The sequence below is a fragment of the Mus pahari genome, chromosome 3, assembly GCF_900095145.1.
Source record: "Mus pahari chromosome 3, PAHARI_EIJ_v1.1, whole genome shotgun sequence".
Taxonomy (NCBI): domain Eukaryota; kingdom Metazoa; phylum Chordata; class Mammalia; order Rodentia; family Muridae; genus Mus; species Mus pahari.
The window spans coordinates 143,910,607-143,934,225 of NC_034592.1; the positions used below are offsets into that span (position 1 = coordinate 143,910,607).

At 44.3% G+C, this 23,619-nt stretch overlaps 1 protein-coding gene across 7 annotated transcripts in view; it reads right to left on the bottom strand.

The window, feature by feature from the left end:
- The window catches only part of Ptprt (protein tyrosine phosphatase receptor type T), a 1,084,881-nt gene that overhangs the window by 28,017 nt on the left and 1,033,245 nt on the right, over window positions 1–23,619 (bottom strand). For 4 of the 7 annotated variants that reach the window (XM_021194823.1, XM_029535922.1, XM_029535921.1 and 1 more), the window contains 8 exons: window positions 14,879–14,915; window positions 13,412–13,509; window positions 10,610–10,669; window positions 9,829–9,945; window positions 8,487–8,641; window positions 5,052–5,187; window positions 3,373–3,522; window positions 1,384–1,557 (listed from right to left, as the gene is read on the bottom strand). In XM_021194823.1, coding sequence (XP_021050482.1) covers window positions 1,384–1,557; window positions 3,373–3,522; window positions 5,052–5,187; window positions 8,487–8,641; window positions 9,829–9,945; window positions 10,610–10,669; window positions 13,412–13,509; window positions 14,879–14,915 — 927 coding nt within the window. The remainder of the gene's footprint in view (window positions 1–1,383; window positions 1,558–3,372; window positions 3,523–5,051; window positions 5,188–8,486; window positions 8,642–9,828; window positions 9,946–10,609; window positions 10,670–13,411; window positions 13,510–14,878; window positions 14,916–23,619) is intronic. The other 3 variants (XM_021194826.1, XM_021194825.1, XM_021194824.1) reach the window with 1 other exon arrangement.

A 23,619-nucleotide genomic window follows, 5' to 3' on the forward strand; every position in this document is an offset into this window, starting at 1 on the left:
AGGGAGGGAGAGAGGGAGAGAGAGAGAGAGAGAGAGAGAGAGAGAGAGAGAGAGAGAGAGAGAGAGAGAGAATATATCTTAGAAGGCCTTAAGCTAATACCAGAAGTCTTCCTCTTTGAGCAAGTCTAGCTATTTAACATGTTCCAGACACAACTCTCTACTTCTACACTCAGCCAGGAGAATATAAGCACCTGTGAGCTGAAGCCAGGACAGGCCTTTTGAGAGCTTAGTTGGGAATTGACCTTGGATGACCTCTTTGTTTCCAAAACTTAGAAGACATGGGACAATCAGAGGTCAGAGAAGGAACGGTCTTGATTCAGGGAGTGACTACTCTCTTGTCTGTAAGTGAGATAGGGGGACCTCTTGGGCTGGATGAACATGACCTCAGATCGGGGAAAGGGGAGGAGAGGATCTAGGAATTGCGAATTCCCAATCAGACAATAGTGTTCTTGGTCTTGAGCCTTAGAAGCCAAGTTTTCCACACCTTAGTGGGTTAAACAAACAGGGGAGGGACAATAAATGAATTCTGGAGTGGAAGTTAGGAGCTCTAGTTTCACCATTATCTCTCTGGAATACCCTGAGCACATCTTCCTCAGTCCCTTAGTCTCTTCTGCTACGAAGCACATGGGTGAGACTGGAATGGCTATGGTTCACACTGTTGGAAGTGTCTGCAGACCCTGAAGGTGCAATTTTATAACCAGAAAATGCCCAAAGACACAGGGGCGAGGCATATGAGGCAGAGTCATGGGAACATGGGGACCAGAACATTTCCCTAATTTCAAACCACAGTAGGGAACAGTTCTCTTCTAGAACATGCCACTGAGGAAGCATGGTACCTTAGCAAGGAAATCTGGGACATGTCCCATTTCCCTTCTTTATCTTTTTATTACTTCAAATTCCTGCCCAGCAGCCATTTACTGAACATCAACTGTATGCTATCTTCCTCTTTGCCACTGCACAGAAGTTATCTGAGGACCTATATGAGATACACCATCAGGAACTCCACAATGCTATACTACATCTTGTCTCCCAAGGTCCCAGACCAAGGCCTGACATGAGGAATGTGGCTAGAACTGAGCTCCTGCCTGAGAGTCATTTTCGTGAGACATAGAAGCATGCAGGATAGAACTCATCTTGAGCTATTATAGGAATCTTTTTTTCCCCAGCTATTGATTCATTCTGTCCACTTTTTTTAAGCTAAAGAGACAAAAAGCACACAACGTATCTGTGTTTGGACATTAGGCTTCAGGGGAACTATGGTCTCAGAGGCCACCAGTCAAAATCAAAGTGGCCAGTTGGGCTCTGGGATTCAGCCATCTCCATAATGGGAAAGAGCTTTTTCTATAATAGCTCCCAAGGGCTTTCTGCCAGGGCTCAGCTTACATCCATCAGTGCTGCATTGATGTAGTTGCTGGACTCTCCATCTACTGAGATGAGGAAGGGTAGACAGCGGTCCAGAGGCAGGACATCCATGCTCCGATTCTTATCATGGTTCCGGGGTAAGAGCCCAATGCTACAGTCTTCAGGCCGCACTCGAGGTGTCACAATGTTGAGTGTCTGTGGGGTACAACGGTGAACAGAGGAGACTGTATCTAAGCGAAGGGAATTGATATCCCAGTTTCTCTTAACTCACCTGTCTCTCCTCCAAGCTTGGATCTGGTACCTCTTTCCCCAAACCCATGCTCTTCCAACGACAGTGATATTCTATTATACCCTGCTTGCTGCTATAGGACTTCTGGGCTAAGGGTCTTTGCCAGGAGCTTTGTGATACCTTCAAGATGCCAAGGCTGCAGGGGCAGGGTGCCCAAACACAGGCTAAGCCACGGGCTGACAACACCTGCCAACCATTCGAACTGTTGTTCAACTGAGCTAGCACAGCATTAAGGGAGGGCCGGCCAGAAGGGCATATGGCAGGGAATGGGTTGGAGAATCCCTAATGAATGTTAAACACCACTCGAAGTGCCCTGGAAGGAAGAAAGTGATTTACCAGGATTCTTCTCAGTGTTAACACGGAAGGACGATGGACCGATGCTAGGATGTGCTGCTCAAGGTGGATAAGAGGTCTTGTTGGGAAACTAGTAGGTCTACAAAACTGCAAGGCTTGTGCTCTACAGAGTCAGTTGCACACAGTTAGGGACCAGATCTGTACCAGCCAATAGACTAGATCCTATGTGCAATGTCCAGGGTTGTGTGCCTTCCATTGCTCTGACACTTGACATGTTGTTCCTGCTCTGAGACAATAAAGATTACTTGGTTAAAGGAGTCCTAAAATATCAGCCTGACTGGAATAGCATGAGCCAGGTTTTATTTGCTTCCTACTGCCCAGTTCAAACAGCACCATTGCCCAGACATGTTATGGTCTTGGCCATGGGATGAGGGCTGAACTCTAGCTTTTCACTCAGGGCTTTGTCTAGGACTTTAGAGTCTTCTACTCAGTCATTCATATTCAGGCCTCTCAGACCAAAGCTGCAGTTTTAAACATCCTGGTTTCAAAGGTGTGGACTTGCAATGTCTGAGTCATGCTCTAAAAGATGGTTTAAGGCTTAAGCACACAGAGATACTGTTAAATTGTAGGTTGTAATTCAGTAGGTTTGGGTGGGGCTCAAGAGTCTTCATTTCCAACAAGTTCTCGAGTCCATGCAATGGAATTTGTGGAGAAAACACCAAGACAAGTCTCCCCAGAGTCAAGGAAGCATGAAATTCACATCAGCTTATAAACTGTCCATTCCACAACATCAACAAGAATTAACTAAGACCTCAGTTCAATAGCATAATCACAGCAGAAAAACCAATGTCAGCCATCATTGAGTGATTGGTTAATAGTTGCTAATGACTGTGCAATCTGATGGTGTGAAAAGCTTTCCACAGCTGTTGGGCACTGCAGACACACACACACACACACACACACACACACACACACCAGTCTCATGAAGAAAAGCTCACAATATGCATTTGAAGTTTCCTAGGACATTGCTATAGATTGAACACACACACACACACACACACACACACACACACACACACACACACACACACACTTACTTCCTCCTGCACCCCTGCCTGATATGCTGCTATCCTGGCTCCCAGCAGGGAATATGAGGATGTAGCTTCTGTGGGAAATAATTGGGGATCAGTGTCCCTAATGAAAAAACACACACATGCCATGTGAAACTGTAAGCAAACAGCCACTCACAAACCACAGTCGTGTCTGAGCTCTCCCCAGATACTAGATTTGCTGGTAGCTCGCTTTTGGACTTCAGTGCTTTCAGAGATGTGAAAAGCAAATATCTGCCGTGTAAGTCACCCAGGCTGTGGGAATTTGTTAGGACAACTCAGAGCAACCAAGTCCCTGAACATCGGCTTTGTCCATACCTGAAACTCGTCTTTGATCTGGCTGGAGTTGGTCTGCGGGTCCAGCCTGCTGATGTTGTAGTAAAGAGAGCGGAACTCACACACTGGGATGGCAGTATTGCCACAGAGGCACGCTTCCAGGATGGCATCATGCACAAACACGTACTGCTCCTGCAAGGTCAAGGGGAGGGGAAGAGGGCTCCAGTAAGAACAGTCGCCTGTGAACATTTGTCCACATGGAATGAATCTTGCAGCAACAAAGGAAGACATGATTTATACTGCAGAATCCTTAGTTTTTATCCTGTAACCCAAAGGTCTATGTCGCCAGTGTTTTACAGTGATTGAGCTATCCAGTACATTTTTCCCTCATATAGGATGGGACAGCAGAGTCACTGATAAGGGTGAGAAATGTGAGCACATGCCATCACAGGTGCTCCAGGGGTTCCACTCACATCATCTGCTCTCACAGAGAGGCTGCTAGCTGCAAAACCCTGCTCTTCCCTCTTCTTCCTACTTCCCAGAGTGAGGTTAGTCTTATGCTTAGGACAAAAAAAAAAGACAGGTGGAGGGTTGGGGATAAAACCCCAAGGTTCCTCTCTTCTTCTATGGGACAGTTTAGAGAAATGTGGTCTACATTGTCTCTCAGGGGTTGCCAGGAGGATTGGGTTCCAGATGTTTCAACACAATAAATTACACTTAGTTTATTTCTGTCCTATCCCACTTTACACTCAGCAACCAGAATGCCTTGGGTTTGCCTCCAAAGAGACAGCTTGTGCTGAAAGCTGCATCTTAGGGTTCTGATCCTGAAATTTGTGCTCTATCCTCTCCATCCTGCTTCTTGGGACCCACTTTTCTCTTCTGATGAAATTCCTCTCCTTTTCTATATGTTTTCTTCTTTCCAGAAAGTGTTTTTTTTTTTTTAACTCTTATCAATTCAGACAGTCTTAGTTGTATTACCCTCAGGCATTGGGCTCTCCATCTAAGACAGAAAGAAACCTCGTCTCTGCCTTTCCTTGAAGGCAAGGATTATGTATGTCTCTCTAGGATGCCTCAGCCTTTAGCTCAAGGCAATCACATCAAGAACTTTGGGCTAAAGAGATTGCTCAGTAGTTAAGAGAACTTGCTACCCTTGCTGAAGACCAGGGTTTGGGTCCCAGCACCCACATGGTGGTTTATAACTGTGGTAACTGCAGCTCTAGGAGACCTAACGGGACCTTCTGACTTCTGTGAGCACCAGGCACACATGTGGTGCACTTACATACATGCAGACAAAACAAACACATAAAATGAAATCAATAAATGTTAAAAAATAATCACTATGTTGGTTAAGCCATTTCTATTAAGGTTTGTCTGAGTGTTTGGCACAAAGAAGGCATTCCGCATTCCATAAATATCAATACTTCCTCTCCCTCTCCATTCCTTCATCCAAGGCCTAAACACCATCTCTAACAATGTCATTCAGTCTTACTTGGATGACTGTAGAGATAGAGAACTCACCAGTTAATGCTTCCAGAAGTTCCTGTACCATAGACTCCCAGCACTGGTCTGGACATCTCCCCATAGCGAGTTATATAGGTACCCTGTACCAATAGTTATACATCTCTTTCTGCAGGATTTCTCCATAATGAGCCCCTGTCCCACCATGCTTCTCTTTGGTCAAGATTTTAGGTAACTAGCTGGCTCAGTGCCCCAGGACTAACCTCTGTCTGCACCAGGTTGACCCTCTGTGCCCGGAGCTCACGCACACAGTTGAAGATGTCCACAACCCCTTCATTCTCAGCCATGTCAAGCATGGTGTCAATTGCAATGAAGCAGCCAGTCCTCCCGGCTCCGGCACTGGAAGAGAAGTTAGGTATGTGTTAGGGATCCTGGGATGGGATGGATTATGGTGATAAGGCCCCTACCATTTGTCCCTATCTCAAAAGCCTTGCTGAAAGGCAGGGTGTTAACAGAAGTCAGATGGAATGGTTGGGACCCCAACATTCCCGAGCTATACTGAACAAGTGACCAAATTTTCCTATATTAGATTGGAAAGCAATGCTTACCATTGGAGGTGGTTTTCAGGATTTATTTTGCTGTACATGTATAGCAAATGCTTATGGAGTAATTTTTGTATAACACGTTGCTATACAAATGCTTTACAAGTTTGATTTTGGACTTCCTTAGGAGGTGATAGGCAAGTTTCTTATCCCATTTCATTGTGAAGACACTGAGGCATAGAGAACTTGTAGCCTGAGGTCATGGAGCTGGCAAATGGGAGAGCTGAGAGTTCTCTGAGATAGTGTAGAACTTCTACTGTCTTTCTTAATAAGATGTGTAGCGTGCCTGGCATACTGGAGCCTTCCTAGTAAACATGTCTTTCCCCTTCTCTCTCTCTTCTTTTATTGGGTTATAGAGAGTGGGATAGACAGAGACCAGAGAGCTCTGAGCTGTGTCTAAAGGCAGAGAGTAGATCTGGAGTCAACTTCAAGGCCCTGCAGTTGATCCATTTGTGATGATGGCTTCCTCGGAGTCATGAGTCAAGTACATCATCAAACTGGAGCAGCTGACAGCCTTGAGACCCTCATCAAGCACGAGGTTCCTGGACAGAGAATCAGTTTGTCATTACTGACAAGCTTTAACAGGGGAATATCAGACAAGACAGAACAGCAAGCAGATTTCATAAAACTCCCAGGAACACAACAGATCTTCCCAGATTATCTCTGGGCTCTAAAACCATAGGGCAGAATCACAGAACACTGGCCTGTACTGTGCACAGATTTGGAAGGGAACGCAGGACAGACTGTGAACTAAGCCCACATTGATGGCGGTTTCACACTTTACTTACCCTGTGGAAACAAATCAATGAGATGCTAAAGCAACACTGGCCACGAAGCAATGGCCAAGTGGGGCCCACAGCAATGGTGGTCTGGAAACCAAACCCCTTGGAAGCAGTCCTCATCTGTGACAAGCTGCCATCATTCAAACTGAGTGCAGTCTGACTTAAAATACCTGTCCCCATGCAGCTCCAGACCCCTTCAAAAAGAGCTGAACAGAACTGGCTCCAGAGCTAGGGAAGGGATCTCAATCAATCTCTCTCTCTCTCTCTCTCTCTCTCTCTCTCTCTCTCTCTCTCTCTCATCTAATATATCTAGACAAACAGATAGATAGATGAAGATGTAAAGTAGATGTAGAGATAGATAGATAGATAGTCTAGATAGATAGATAGATAGATAGATAGATAGATAGATAGATAGATATTCATTTATGTTTCCCAAAGCCTCACCTTCCACTTATCTCTGGGAATGAACTGGTATCATTGAATTTGAGTCTTGCCTCCAACAACATTGAATGAGGTGCCTGGTGTCAGTGAGCTTCAGCTCCTGTCCCCTGAGAGAGGTTTTGAAAAGTCTGAGCTTTGTGTGTGTGTGTGGTGTGTGTGTGTGCACACGCGCATGCGTGTGTCTTGTTTTGTTTGTTTTCCTAGAATAAACTAGGAAACACACGTTATTTGAGACCCTGAGATTTAAATCTTGGCTCTGTTACTTACTAGCTATGTGACCTTGGGCAAATGACTTCATCTCTTCGGGTTTCACTATTCTCATTCATAAAATGAAACAGACCATAGACCTCTTAGTGTTATTGGCACAGCAATTTACATATGTACAGTTACATATGTAAATTGCATTAGATTACATTTTAGAAGCATAATGCATGTAAGTTGCTTCGTTTTGTGCCTGGCTACTTATACTCCACGGATATTTATCGAGCATCCTTGATGTCCTGGATACCACAGTTAAGAGTAGGGATAGGAAGATTAGTAAAAGACACTTACTGTCCTAAAGTATTTGTTACGCGCTTTCTGGGGTGAGTCTGGGGTGTTGGATGGTGGTAAGTGTCTGGGAGAGTGGGTCGGAATCCTTTCAGGCACGTAGTGTGCATCAGCCAAACCATAGCAGCCCCAGGAGAAGGTACCATGCTGCTTACATACTTTACAGTGACCTGTTATGGAGATGCAAGCGCAGACCACCACACCCAGGACCACAAATGGTAGAGGGTCTCATGACTACTTGCCACTGTCCCACTTCCTCTCCGCCTCCTGATATCTGGCTGCTGTTAGGAGATAGATAGCAAGCTTAGATGCTAATGGAACCTTTTGCTTTTCGCAATGAGAGAAAGACAAAGCAGAGAATACATGCCAGATGCTCACAGTGCAGAGGTTTTGGCTAAACCTTCAGTCTTTACCTGTGAAGTGTGGTTGGTTTTGTATCTGCTGCTGTGGAGAACGCAGAGGGATGCCATGTGAGAGAGGGGCTGGCTCTGAAATATTGACAGAGTCTCCCGGCCTCTTGACACAGGCATTGCCAGGAAGGATGAAATAGCCGAATCATACAAGGTGTAAGGAGACATGCTGAGCCCAAGGTCATATTGAAATGGAGGGGTATTGAGAAGGAGGGGGATACAGACTCCGTGGCCTTCAGGTCTAGGCATCTATCTACCTTCTTCCAATTCCAAATGTCCTTGACACAATACTTCATCTCCATTTAGAAGGATCCAATGCCACTTATGTTCAAAGTGACTTTCTAGGTCAAAGCTAAAAATTTCCCATCTCAGTAATAAGGGGAACCTGATGCTGGCTACTTGGTCTCTATTAAAGATCCTGCAGGCCTGCAACTGATATTAAAAATAATAGGAGTAAAGAGACACACTCTTATACCAAGGTGTCCCCTGTCAAGTTGCTGACAAGAAGCTCCAGAGAACATGTTAACAATACCAGCTTTGACATTTCCCAGCTCTCTCTACTAGCTCTGTGCCTCAGTTTCCCTATATGTAAAGTGGGAGTGATACAAATATCACACACCTATCAAGCTTGGATGCGAAGGGAAATAATATGGGTAGATATACATGGCAGGCATATCAGGGGCTGCTAAGCCCTGTTGTGTCCCTTGGAGTAACAACCATAACAGTAACTTAACCATTACTGCTGTTGTCACTGGACAGGTCTCTTAAGAAGGCGGCAAGGCTCTGGGCCATAGGAGGAGGAGTCTTAAAGCCATAAAACCAAGGCCCTGGGGCAGGATAGTATCAACCTCACCCAGAGAGCAAATCCACAGAGGTCCCATTGATTGAAGGATGGGGATGGAGGTTTGACTCACCTGCAATGGACCACTATGGGCCCAGCTTCTGGGGGATTGAGGAACTTGACCTGGCGGACAAAGCCCAGAAGGCCAGTGGCATAGCAGGGAACACCATGGTCAGGCCAGCTGGTGAAGTGGAAGAGGCGGAGCTCCCGGATCTCATGGTAGCCTTTCTGAGGAGAGAATGGGCCTCTGTTCCTCCACCTGCTTCCTTCATTACTCTCCCAGTGTGATGTGGGGTGGTGGGGAGGGGAGAGGCCCTTGCTGGGTGAAAGGGTGTGGCGGGGAGGGGTGAGGCCGTTGCTGCGTGATGTTAACTTAAAGTAACTCTGCTCAGTTGCTTTGGAAAATATGAAACCAGTAGTTTCTTGAAAAAACATCTTAAAAATGAATTAATGTATTTATTTATTTTTATGTGTATGAGTATTTTGCTTGCATATATTCAGCAGACATTCAGAGTATTTCCTAGCTGGAGCTAGGAAACATCTATTTTATTTTCCATCTCAAGTTAAGTAATGCTCATCAAGGGTCATATTTTCCGGGACGTGTGCTAGGCCCTTTGAAGAGGTGATTTAAACTGTAGTTCCTGTCCCTGGAATAGCTCATGACCTCACTGAGTAAGGAAGACTTCTATATGGATAGTTCTACTAGGGCAGTGGTTCTCAAGATTCCTCATGCTGCAACCCTTTAAAACAGTTCCTCATGTTGGGGTGACCCTCAACCATAAGGTTATTTTCATTGCTAATTCATAACCGTAATTTTGCTACTGTTATAAGTCTTAATGTAAATATCTGATATTTCTGATGGCATTGCACAGGTTGAGAACCACTATATTAAAGTACAGAAAGGAATTATCTAACATAATTGGAGAGGAGGAGAAATCAGACATATACCAGCCAGAGGACCAAATCACCCCTGGTTGAGATCAGTCCTCGACTAGATTCCCAGCCTGGGAAATGCTGGCATCTTTTTGCCCTCCACACTACATGTTTTTGACCCTTGGCCAAGGATACTATTCCTTTCATCCCTTCCTCTACCGGAGCCTTCTCAGTCCCAATTTCCTCTACAAATTACTTTGGCTCTCGGGATATATAATGGGGTACATTTAAATCTCTTGTGCCTCTGTTCATTTTGGCCTCCATCCTTTGGTACCATATAGTTTTCATCAGAATGTATCATATCCTTAGTCTATTACATTGTCTGTTGAAGTCTGTCTCTCTAGTTGAGGAATCCATTGTAAAGTCTATTCTGATGGTTGTATTATGCCAGTTGGGCACAGATCAGACATTTGCTCTACACTTTCTGAATAGACCAACCATTTGGCTTAAAAGAGGGACTTTCCATGGAAAGGGGAACTTACCTTCTGGACTGTGAAGGTGCGGATGACGTATTCGGCCAGGGGTTCTGTTTCTATTAGGGTGACTTTAATGTCTCCATAGACCTCTGTGTCATCTGGCCAGTATCGGACACACTTCACCTGTGGCCGAGTGATAGACAGGGAGAGGACAGGGAGGAGATGCATAAACAGAGTGCAGAGGGTGAGAAGCCACCTCCTTTGACTTTCCCATCCAAATAAACCCAAGGGTGACTTTGGAGGCATTTCAGCCCATGGGGCACTCAGTGGTCAGGGATCAGCAAATTGTGCAGGGCCTAACTCACTGCCAGAGTCATTGGGGCCATTATAATAAGAGCACTATCTTCTCTTACAGCTCCCTGTGGTCTTCTGGTGCCTTGCTACACTAAGCCATCAGAAAGAACTAGGTAAGATGGGAGGTTCATCATCTCCACTTAGCAGATGAAAAATAACACTGGAGATTGGTGACTTGTTCATTTCCTGCTGTGTCAGCGTGGAGCCGCTAAGTATTATCATCTGAGTGAGGTTGAGAAATCAGGTGGGGAACAGCAAGGAGGGAGAAGGAGAAGCGATTAGGAGAGGGTCCCTGGGGGGCTGGAAGGAGAAAGGCTCTTAGTTGGGGAAGAGACAGACAATCCTGAGCTCAAAGGGAAGATATACCACTACTCCCTGCCCCAGCGGTAGGTGTCTATGCTAACAGCAAGCCATTCCCATGTTTGACCCTAAGTTCCACAGAGAGAAAAAGAAATCATAGTTTCCCCCTTAAAAATAACAAAAGCATTATTACCATTCCGGGGGATGCAGCACGGCCTAGCGTGGCAGTTCCCACAGTGTGTTCCGCTGGGTGCTAATAGGTGTTAGGTAAACAAAATGAAAACAAAACAAAACAAGGAACAAAACAAAACAAAAAGAGGTTTTTTTGTGGTCAAATGAGTTTGGGAAATGCTGTTTCAACAAAGATAAACAAGCTGCTTTGGTAAAAGATGACTTAGTTCTTCAAAAGTATTAATGTTATTAGTATCTTAGGACTCTCCAACGGGGCAGAGAACACAGCATTTCCCAAGCGTATTTAACCATGGAACCCTCTTCTCACTCATCATCCTGTAGGCTAGCATCCCTGGGAACCCACTTAGGGGAACACTCAGTACACAACAGGGTTTGGAGGCAAATGGACATTGCTGGAATCTGAGACCTTGGAGCTAAGTACCTTCTAGAAAGCCCCTCAGTCTCCTACCGCTAGCGAGAGCCAATACTTACCTTGTCTAGCATTGCCTATTAAATGTTCTATGACTTATTTTCATATATGGTGTTAAGTATATGTCACCACAACCTTAGAAAATATGTTGCCCCACATTCTACAGGTGAGGATTTAAACATGGGGAAGCCGAGAAAATTGTTCACAGTCAACAGCTGGCAAGGAATGGAGTGAGGAGCAAACCCAGACTGTCTGACTCATAACCAGGAACACTGCCTGTGCGATACTGTGCCATAAATATAGTGTGTGTGTGTGTGTGTGTGTGTGTGTGTGTGTGTTGACCACTAGAAGAAGTTCCATTATGAAACTGCTCTTTCTCCCAAGTTGCCTGGTTTCCATTCATAGTCCGGCATCAGGAGAATTCATTTCAGAATGTGGAATGTGCTGTGTGCCAGACTGGAATGCTCAAATTCTGGGCAGCTGCAGTTCTCCATTAGAGTTGCAGCCCGAGATTTATTCCCTGGGGAAGCAGCTGAACAGTCAGAGCAGCTGGAAGTGGGGGACAGGGGACAGTCTGAACAGTGGGGGACAGTCTGAATGGTAAAGGACAATCTGAATAGTGGGGGACAGTCTGAACAGTGGGGGACAGTCTGAATGGTGGAGGAAGTCTGAACAGTGGGGACAGTCTGAATGGTGGGGGACAGTCTGAACAGTGGGGACAGTTTGAATGGTGGGGGACAGTCTGAACAGTGGAAGACAGTCTAAATGGTAAGGGACAGCCTTAATAGTGAGGGACAGTCTGATTAGCAGGGTTTCAAGTATTAAAATAAGAGTCAAGAGTAGGACTATAATGATTGGTTCAAGTATCTACCCTAGTCCATCTGTGCCTTATCTGTAAAACTGGGCAATGGGTCAGATGGTGAATGTTCAAGGATACTGACTCATTTCGCCCTGACCCATGATTAACAATGAGATATCCACACTCTTTCAATACAGTATGACGGAATGGATAGCTTCTTCTGCCCCACCACTGAGACCAGCACAGTTTATCCTAATAGACTACCCATAACTTACCTGACCACTTGTGATATACACTATGGGAGTCCTTTGAGTCTAGATATTTGTACATCAGCCTTTCGACTGTGCAGCCCACCTACTGACCCACAGGCCACAGTTAATCAAAGGAACAAAAGCAAAACTGGACATAGTAGCCCCTTTCCCAAGCTCTTGCTAAGGACAACTTAGAACTGAATCTAGATAGAGCAGAGAAGGAGACAGAGGCCTGAGTCCCAAAGAACAATGAAGGTTCATAGGCAGGGGAGGAAGAAAAGGCTGTTGAGAGGAGAAGACAGATGGAGAGAGAGATGTGGAAGCCAGGTTTGTCAACAGGAAGGGAGCCATGTTGACAACATCATGGCTGGGGGAAGAGAGAGACCTGCTATGTTGAGGTGGGTGGAGAAGAAGCCATTGGAGACACAGAGCATCATGTAAATCCTTGAGTTTCGGCAGAAAAATGGGAACAGGGCAGGCACCTTGGTTTGGCTTTCAAAAGGTTTTAGCTTATTTTATAGTCTTATCATTTTGTGGATTTTTTTCTGACAATTTCATAATAAATATAATTTATTCAGATTACTCTCTTCCTCTCCCATCTTTCCCTCATCCCCATCAATCTGCCCTTCCAAACCCCTGGCATCCTGTTGTCAGTTTGATGGTTTTTTTGTTTCTGTTTTGTGACTCATGTGCTGTGATTTTTGTCCTTTTGAGCATATTCATACACTGCAGGAAATAATTCAGCAGCGAGGAACAGTCTTATTTTTCAAATGAAAAGGGAATATGTGAACATCTCTGAGCCTTGGTGGGTTGCACCTGATGATATTAATACATTTGATCTGCCCTGCCTGGCTCCTTCCCTTCAATGACACATCTTAGTTACAGGTCCCTCCCACCTCCCTTAAGAGCCGAACATGTCACTTGCTTCTCAGGAACTTCTGGCAGGTACTTAGTGTTTGTCATATTGGGCTTTGTCATAAGAAATGGCCAATATTCAGCCTTTTGGGGGTCAACAAAAACAGCCCTTTCTCTTGGCTAGACCTATGTGAAGATGATTGCTAATACAAATAAGATTATAGGTCTATAACATGTTGGGGAGAGTGCACATCTGATAGCTTTCATTTCTTCAAAATCTATGAGATGACATTGTCAACGGAGGGAGGATAGAGATGGTATGGGAGAACTGAAGGAATGGGCGCTGCTCAGATGTGAAGTAGGAGGAATGGCATCCCCTAGCCCTGTAGGTTGCTGTAAGGGTATGCTGATGCTGGTGGCACAATGCAACAGGTGCCCCAGAATTTGTCTCCACCACCCTCTGCCCACATGACTGAAGGGGAGGCTTACCCTGCCCACTTCCACAAGGTTTGTAACCATGACGATGCTGGCAGAGTTTTCCTGCCAGATCATTCTCCAAAAGTCCTTCACGGTCTCTTGCATTGGACCTGGTGACAGAAAGGGTGATGGGGTTAAAGACTGTAGATACAAAGCGGCTGCTCAAAGGTTTATCTCTCTTGGCTGTTTAATCGAGGTTCTGTAGAGGTGGGCAAGCACTAGTAGGGTACTAAGTAGCTGAGACAGAGGCTGGAGATGAGTCTTTGGGGGCTGGGACATAGCAGAGATAAGATGCTCATTGTCTGCAGCATCTTCTCCATCCTCATCCTTACCCTCGTGCTCAACTAGCAGCTCCACATTTTCCTGATTCAGCACTTTATCTGGACTATAGTGTATATTGTGTTCAAGGGACAGCAGGATCTCAAGGAGAACTATCAAGGGAGTTAGGGTAGGGAGGGTGGAGCTGCCAAAAGCAAGAGGGTGCAATGTTTTGAGTTTGACAAATGCTAGAGACATTCATCTGAAGCTTGACCAGGAAAGGAAGGATTAAAACATAGAAAACAAAAGAGAAAGAAAAAAGGAAAAGGACAGAAAAGCAAAGAGTGGAAGATAGGATCTGACAGTCTAAAGCAATTTCCTAGAAAATGACTCTTAATATTCTGGGTCTTCATCATTTTTTAAATTACGAAAGCAAATTATACATTTGAAAGAAAATTTGAATAGTATTTTTTTCTGTGTTTTGTGTGTACAAATGTATTTGCTGCAATAAGTACCAGGTCTATCATAAGTATTTTTTTTTCATGTCCTCAAAAATGGCATTTTTCATAGTTACAGAGTTTTCTACAACATGGAGACACAGTATGTTATTTAACCAACCTATCTATTATTGGGCATTTAAGATTTTCCCACTTTTTCCTATTACAGATGACATGATAACATTGTGAAGAATGCTTTTTATATATGTCAAGGTCCACACATGTAATTATCTGCAGGGCTTCTCCCGTGGAGGTTTTAAAAGGCATCATCAATTTTAAGCCTTCTGATAGCATACTGCCACACTGTGTTCTAGGGCAACTGGCTGCATCTCTTTTGTAGACAAGCATTCGCAAAATGGATGGGGACCTCTGCTGGGTGATCCATTGAGGCTTTTATCTTCTGGTCACCCATACATGGTCTTTTGTCTCTTACTGATATAGTGACAGCTCTTTCTGCTGCCATTCTAAGCTGGACTTGTCATGATCTTGCTCCTCAAGAACTTCTGGAGGCCAAGTTGCCCCGTCTCGCTGGCTTCTCTATCTGGAAAATCTCACCCACCTTCCTTCAGGGGAAGCCAGGCCACTAGTGTAGAAAGACTTTTGTTAAAACAGAGAGAGAACGAGTGGATAGCAAGGCTTACTTTGATTTTATTTTTAAATCCCTCTTCCTTGATACCCCTTCAGGGTATCAAGAGTGACTCAAGAGTCACTCCAAGACACTTACCTTGGGTTGCAATGTAATGCCGGGGTCGGTGGTACCCCTGGATAATAGGAGAAAAACACAGTGAAGGGTTTCCATTGAAAACAACACAACATTAATATACATCTCTTCCTAGATACCTGGTATTCTCATAGACAAAATGAGGATAGCATCTCAAAGGAGTATTAAAGACCATATAAGACTATGTGTGGAGAGCATGGAGACAGCATTGACTGTTATTGTGATGACCTATGAGGGTCCCATACATGTTTGCCATAGGCATTCCTTATGTGTATGCAACCCAAAAATACAGGGGAGAAGGTGTTCCATAGCAACCACCACCAAGTCTTTTCTGAGCCGCAACTGTGTACAGATCCCAATGCTAGGCCTAGCAGGGCACCTGGAGTAGGAAACAGAAAAGGCTAGTTCTTTTTCTGACTGCACAGGGTTAACAACCAGAGAGAGGAAATAGGAAGGAGGTCACATGGCTTCTCTCTGGCGATAGGAAAATTCTGGGTACAGAGAGAACCATGTGAGAGTGTGAGCTCAGTTAGCCAAGAACTAATCTGAAGACCGGTTTGTGATTTCCCTAGCTGTTTCAGAGTGTTCCCCTAAGCCCTACTGTGCTCTGGCATGGAGCTAACTTGCTGGTTCATAACATCCTAATCAGGAGGGAAGAGGTTGTAGACGTCACTGTCTTGTCTTTGGGAGTGGAATGGAGAGAAGGGCCTCCTTTGTTACAGAGGAACAGTGTCTCTAGTGTGTTACATTGAAGAAAAACTTAAGTTTAGTATCGATCACTAAACATGATTAGCATTTAGTGACTAGATGGATGGGTGGATAGGGACACAGTTAAATTTTATTGCTTGTGTCATGTGTATGTATGTATGTATGTATGCATGCATGTATGTATGTATGTATATGTGTGTACATATTTGAATGAATTGTGAATATATGTGTACATGGGTATTAAGGTAAAAGGAATGGATGACTTCCTTAATAACTCTCCAGCCTATTTTTTGGAGACAGAGTCTTTGACTGACCCTGGATTTTAGTGATTCACTTAAGTTCTCTGTCTTGTGAGCTTGAGGCTTCCTCCCATCAACTTTCTTCCCCTGCCCCAGTGCTAGGCTTATAGATGGTCACTAAGCGCCCAGGTTTTACATGCTTGCTAGGGGTCGGAACTCAATCCCAATGACCGTATGACAAGCACTTTATGGGACAATCTTAGCTAGAATGAATTGTTGACAGTCTTGAAACACACTTCACACTTAGGGTTAACTGTCCCTGAACACTGTAAGTCCTAAAGTTTGATGAACAGCTGCTTCAGTTTAAACGTTGTAAACTTACATTAGAGAAGCTGAGGTCTTTCATAAGAAGTAAGCCAGAAGTGCCCTAGAGTTTTTGGTGGTAGCTCTGAAGCACTGGATCCAAGTGATGATTCAAAAATTAGTGTATGGGTCCCTTGTACATTTGAAGGTCTTACTATTTCATTCATTTGGTAAATATTTGGATGGTTTCTTCCAATTTCTCTACATACTTTATCTGGAGTACCTACCGCCACTGTCCCAAGACCAACATTATGACCATAAATTCTCTATACAATAGTTAATCTTCATCGTCAACTTGACTGGATTGAGAAATGCTTAGAGCATCAATGGTATCCCCTCCCCCAAGTAAGTCTGTCTCGGTAGATCATGAAGGCTCTGGCCCAAGGAATGGAGTGACTTCTGATAGATTTATAATATAATCTTGATATTTGGAGAAAGGGCAAAGTAGGAGGCCAGGCCTAGATCTTGAGGACTCCATCGTGTTCTATCCTGTTCTGTTCCTATAGCTTACTTTCTCTGCTTCCTGGCTGTGATGTGAACTGTTGTATCCTGCCACACCCTCTTGTTAAGACAGACTGATTGACACCTCTGAAACTGTAAGCCAAAATAAATACTTCCTCACTTAAATTACCTCACTCAGGTACTTAGTCACAGCAATGAAAAAGCCCAACATAGTTAGATTAACCATGTACCACGATTACTGCAAGTAATCCCATACTTAATGAGGACACTCAGTTGACACACGTGACTTCTATAGAAACAGAAAATATTCTCCAGAAGACTATACAGGCTCAGAGCAAATAGCTATGACAAAGCAACCAGAAAGACACAGCAGGTGGGTTATATGTACCATAGACCAACTCAGTTGCCTAGATTTGAATCTTGGGCTCTGTCCCAAGGCTGGGTCATTTAGGATAACATTTAATTTCTTTGGGTCTCAGATATTGTTATAAAAAGGCTATCAGACTATTTAAAGTATATTAAAAATATTAAAAAAGATAATAGGCAACAGTTCCTATAATATGTATTGGATACAATTCTAAGATTTCACATTGTGTTTTGCTTTTATAACTATATTTCTCATTTGGCAAACATTTATTGAGACCTCTTCGATGATTAACAGTGCATAGTGAATGTTTAGAGATTTCTGGGCAGATGAGTCCTACCTGTTAGGAGTAACTGAGTCCTCCCCCAAGAACAAAGCAATGGGAAGGTATATTTGTCACTCCAAGTCAAGATGGACAGGGCTATGATGGCTGGATAGAAGAATTAGATTCTGAACACTTTGAGTAGGTTTGGAAACAGAAAATGGCTCCCTAGAGCCTAGAATGATGAGGTTTCTTATGTCTACACTCTTCTGCCAGCTATGTTATCAGCTGTTCTCACAGTCCTCCAATTCCCCTCACCCCCTGGCCTGGGCCATAGCATCAACTTTCCATGTCCTCCAAGAACCCATTTTTAACTTCTGAATCTCATCTACTTTCTGCAATAGTGGACTTCTCAGTATACACCTGAGGGTGTCAGTTTTTGGAGTCTGCACTGACTCTACTCTGCATGCACAATAATTTTTCAGTGCTTCACATTACACCAACCACATGTCTCATCCTCATCTTGAATTTTTTTTCCCATCTGTCTCTCTGTCTTTATTCCCTCAATGCACACATTCTGTGTTCTAGCCTCACTACCCAGGACTTTAGATGTGACCTCTTCTGAGATATAGAGGGAACTCCTTCATCATGATGCTCTTTTCTCATGAGAGATTCCACAGGACTTCATATATGACCAGCAAACACGGGGATATGAGCAGAACTGAGAGCTTTTGCATTCTTCCTCTCCTCAGTCATGAGACATGCCACTCAGAGCTGGGTGCAGCTTTCTGCAAAGGTTGGTCAGTCGGATGCATACCCAAGTCTGGTTTCGCAATGGCAAAGACCTTGGAGGAGACTAAGGTTTAAAAGATTCAAATATACTTGAAGATTAATGGTAAAAAAAAAAAAAAATCTGGGCAAGAAATTCACACATCAATTGTGAGGTTGAGCCGCTGAGGTTCGCTATTTTTGCCTTTGTTCGTTTGCATACTCATTTCAGATTCAACCAGCAAGCATCATAGGAACGCTTTCTACTGTACACAGTGCTGGAAACGCAAGTGAAGCAGATAGACGTGAGCCCTCCTTTGGGGCAGCTCACAGACACCTACAAAGTGGGATATGAACTTCCGAGGGAAGATGTGGGGCTCTGGAGAGTACCCATGGCAGCTGACTCAGCCACGAAGTCAGAAAGATGTTCTCTGAGGTGGTGATGGTTTAGTTAACTTCTAGGTTTGGCCTTTTGACATTCCTGAATTCCCACTTTGAGCCTTTAGCCGTCTGCCTAACCTGACTTATAGCTCCTCCTCAGAAGCAGTAGGGACATTTGTCCAGAAGACTTAGCACCAGGCCACTTTGCCTGTTCCCACGTAATGGAGTGTTTTTGTTTGTTTGTTTGTTTTTGTTTTTTTTGTTTTGTTTTGTTTTTCTTCTCACTCTCGGACTTTTGCTTTACTTCCAGTCACTGTCTGGGGCAGCACTCATCTTCTTTCCCCTGCTCCCAGTTTGCTTTTCACGCTTCCTATGTGTGTATGCAAGTGTTTGTGTGCATGTGCACGAGTGTGTGGAGGTGCATGCAGACGTGTGTGAAAATGGGCAGAGGCCAGAGGTTGATGTCAGAGGTTTTTTTTACCAATCACTCTCTCTTCTCAGTGAACCTGGAGGTGGCTGATTTGGTTGGCCAGGAATCTCCATGGAACTGTCCATCTTCTCTTCCACCCACCCCACCTCCCACCCCCCCATGCTGGGATTATAGTAGTGTTGCCAAGTGTGGCTTTTTCTGTGAATGCTAGGGATTAACCTAAGGATCTCCTGGCAAGCACTTTACCAGCTGAACCATCTCTCTAGCTTGCTTGGCTTCCTTTTCTTTAAAACACGAATCGCCAGATGGCTTATTCATTTACACCCTTGTCTGTCTCCTCCCATCTTATGGTTGTTCAACAGTACAGGGCAGGGCTGAACCTGGCTTGCTCCAGGCTATGCTCTCAAGCACTGAAATGTTTGTCCTGGCTGCCAACCCTGCTAAACCCCACGGAAAGCATGTGTGCCACGTGCCTGTCCTCATGCGGCATCTAAGCAAAACGACTTTCTCTGGACTCCAGAAACCCATAAAGTCCCCAGAGGGGAAAAATTCAAACCATGAGATTCCTCAGCCAAGGAGATAAAAGGAAATGTATTGCTCAAATGGGTCTCCTCTGGGGATTTGCCAAAAGTGAGTGCAGAAAACTTCCTAACCTTAAAAGAACTTTCAGTTCATTTAAGTCCCACCTACACAGCACACAGAGTGACTGCAAACCAGCACTGGGCCTGCCTCCATCTGTCTGTGAACAATCAGAAGGAGGTTTGCATCCAAAACACATTTATCTCACTCTGCACTCCTGCATCTGTTACTTACTGTGGACCCAGCTATGATATTTATTTCCAGGCTGGTAATTTATAACAGAATCAAGTGGCCAATACATTTTCTGGTATGCAAACAAACATGCCAGTGGGCTGGCTTTAGACAGCAGCATAGCACAGCCTCCAGAGGCTCGGTCAGGGTTGGCCTCATCCAGCTCATTGTCCAAAAAGAGTCATTTTAATAAATTGTCAAGATTCAATTGTGGAAAAGGGACTCTTGCTCGAATAGGCAGCTCTTGTCTTTGGGCTGGTTTGGAGACCAGGGTAAAGCAACAAAGACTATAATAGCTCATACCCTCCTGCCCCCCACCTCACCTCTGTTTGTTGGTTATTAGGCATCCCCAGGAGACCACAGGAATATAATTCTACTGGAATTTCAGGTAGACTCAGAGTTAATGGGATTTTCCTTTTCCTGCTCCATATTGGTAACATCATAAGAGGGCACTTGTGTTCTGTGCCTTTTTGTCCCCACACTTCCCCGTTCTCCTTTCCATACTCTGCTCTGTGCCACAGGGGGTGACTGTGTTGGAGATTGTTCCCAATGCTTTGAATTAATCTGGCCCCAATACCAGGAATCAGTGTTTCCAAACGCTGAAGGTTCTTGTCTCCAGTTGGCTCTTGATCAATCAATAAAGAACCAACAGCTAATGGCTGGGCAGATGGACTGAGGTGGGACCTTTAGATTTGTGAGGGCTAGGAACTGGGAGAAAGGAAGGAGAGAATCACCATGACTTGGGGTGTGATTGGAGGGGGAGAAGGATGGGACATAAAAGCTGCAGGAGAGAAAGCCAGTCAACAATGTAAGAATTCAGCCGGGCGTGGTGGTGCACGCCTTTAATCCCAGCACTCGGGAGGCAGAGACAGGTGGATTTCTGAGTTCGAGGCCAGCCTGGTCTACAAAGTGAGTTCCAGGACAGCCAGGGCTACACAGAGAAACCCTGTCTGGAAAAACCAAAAACAAAACAAAAAAAACCAAAACAACAACAACAACAAAAAAAAACAATGTAAGAATTCGGGTAAGTAATTGAGCCTGGGGTAGCAGAGGAAGGTTTAAGTGGGCCCAGCCTTTAAGCTAGTCACAACATATCAAAAATTAACTGGTGTGTGTGTGTGTGTGTGTGTGTGTGTGTCTTTCATTTGCAAATCCCGATAGCTCCTGGGCAGGTGTACACATGTAACCTACTAGGAGCCAAATCGGTTTAGCCAAATAAACACATTAATTGCAATGTAGGTTCCCATATCTTCTGAGTTCTATGGGGCATTTTCTAACCAGGAGAGTAAGCAAAAGCTTAGAGGCCAGTGGAAGGCTGGGGCATACACCCTTTTGGTTTCTTCTTTGCCATGTCAGCAGGGGTAAACTTCTCCTTGGCAAGAACAAGACAGCCTGATCCTTACAGTATCCTTATGGATCTATCCCATTTATAGCCACTCCCTTATCTAGTTACAGAGCTCCTGAGATCTCTGCCATCTGTAGCCTCAAGATGCCCCACACAGTCCAGTTGGCTAATCTGCTTTAGTACTATTCAGGCTCTTATTAAATATTCCCTGGTTGATACATGTGAGCCAGCGTATTTCCTCTTGGAACCCTGATAAGTACTTTATAGTAGTTACCACATACTTGCAGGCTAGCGTTTTTTTTTTTTTTTTTATTGCATCATGCAGCTATCAGAATGAATAAATACTTCACTCATAGTCACAAAGCTAGTAATCAGAAATGTCTGTATTCAACAGGCCCAACAAGGATGGGATTCATGACTATAGTCTCATTAGTCCTTGATGCTAACCACTGAGACATAGCTCAGGGCCTGACACTGCCTATTAGGACAGCATGTGGTAGAGACATTTGCCCTGTCTGTACAGTCTATTTCTTATAAAGAGAGAGAGGGGGCTATGCTATGTTCTTGCTGTGTGGAGAATTAAAGTCTAGCTGTGTGACCTAGGGCAGTGCTCTTAACTTCAATCCCTGGTTTCCTGTCTTTAAAGGCTAGCAAAAATACTTCATAATGATATAACAGGACAGAAATTGCAGACCTGATTAGGACTGCTACTGTAGAATTACTTGCATTTAAAGCAATTTCATTTGTTGCCTATATGACACGAAAATTTCTCTGTTCTACATGTGGCCAGCAATTCACTGTACTGTAGATGAGAAGTACCTAGAAAAAGCATGTTTATGGAGTTTCCATTTAGATATGAAATGCTAGATAGATATGGCAACTTGGGTACATGAGACATGTGCTATAGCCTTAGAATTGTAATACAATCTGACCACAGTCAAGGTGGGGAAGAAAAGAAAGGAACCAGTCTAAGCTGTATCAACATGTGCTAACTGAGTGTCCACTAAATGCAGGCTATGGAATGATGTCAGGGGTAGATGTAGAACCAGAAGATTGAGCACTGGGTTGGGACACTCAGCTATGGTTCATACCCAGGTTGTGTCCAGCTATATGATTGGACAAACTGCTAAGTGTGAATGATAAGAACCACTTGAAGTGTTACTAAGAACTCTTAGTAAGTTGGCTCACTTAAAGCACACATCACAGGACCAGGAATTAATAGGCTACCACCATTGTCACTGATATTATTATTAGAAGAAACAAGAGTTTGGCACTCCTGATTTAAACTGTGGCTTCTCCTTTCTTAGCACCATCAGCTGTGATTCTGGATATGTTACCTAACCATGAGAGACCCAGCTTCCTCATCTGGCAATAGATAGTTACAGTTATCTAGTAGTTGAATTACTACTTAGGGTGACATACTGGTATATGAGAAGCAAACACTAAATCTTAGGTTATTATAACAATTTCTTGCAGAGCTGGTTCTCTGTCACTTTCTGAGGCAGGACTGGGAAGTAATCTCCTTCAAGAAACTTTTCATTCAGACAGGTCTGTTCTAGGAAGGTCTCTTTACTCATCTGACCCCTCTTACAAAACAGAATCCTTATCTAGATTAAGTGGAAGTTTGGCTTGATATTTGTGAAATGATTATTAGAGAGGAAAGCTAATAGCATGGTCAGTAAATGCTTGGAGCAACACATTCTTGCTGGAGGCAAGCTGCTCACAACTGAATTCCACCTTGGAGAGTCATCTGAAGGGTGACAGTCAGAGACTATTCTTTTTTATCTCTGCTGAATCTCTAGTCCAAGGTCTTTATCACATAGTAGGTCCTTTGTTAGGCAGGGCCCAGTAGGGAAGAGGAGAGTGTTTTGGGCATTTTGGACAGAGGGACTACAACATGGAGAATTGGTTTTACTGGTTCTAGGGGAGTATGATGGCAGAGAGGAACCATGGGTGAACCTTAAGATAAGTAGTCCCTAGAACCCCTAGGGAGGAATGGAAGACAGAAATCACAAGAGTCCAGGATCTGAGGCTGCCTGGAAGGAGCTGGAACTCAAACTGATGGAAGCTGGAGGTGTAGATGGAATGTGGTCATGAAGGAATAGAGCAGGGGCTTCCTGGTTCCCCTCTTCTAGTCATCCCTGGGTGTCTTATCAGTCCCTCTTACTGAGAAAGCGTTCCTCCTCCCCTAAACACTATGCCCCTGCTCACAAGCACACAATCACTACCATCTGCAAAGCAAAAGAGAATAGAGCAGGTCAAGGGGATGAACAGACAGACGACCCACACTGGACTGACTACCTTTAGGAATGTGATTTTGCTGGGTGTTTCCATTCACATAACCAAGGCCAGAAAGCTTCAGCCACTCAGGGATGCTTGGCTCTATCTATGTGGGTGGTTACCCTTAGGTCAGTCACATCTACTAAGCCATAATCAAGATAGAGGGGAAGAGGAAGGAACGGAATCAATCTAGACTGGATTGGCATCTGCTGGCTGAGTGTTGACTCCGTATAAGTGGGATAGTGTCAGGTTCAAGGCTGATGAAATACTTGTTGAACTAATAAACCATCTGGCTGTGGCTATATTGTAAGAATATTCATAAGACATGTGAC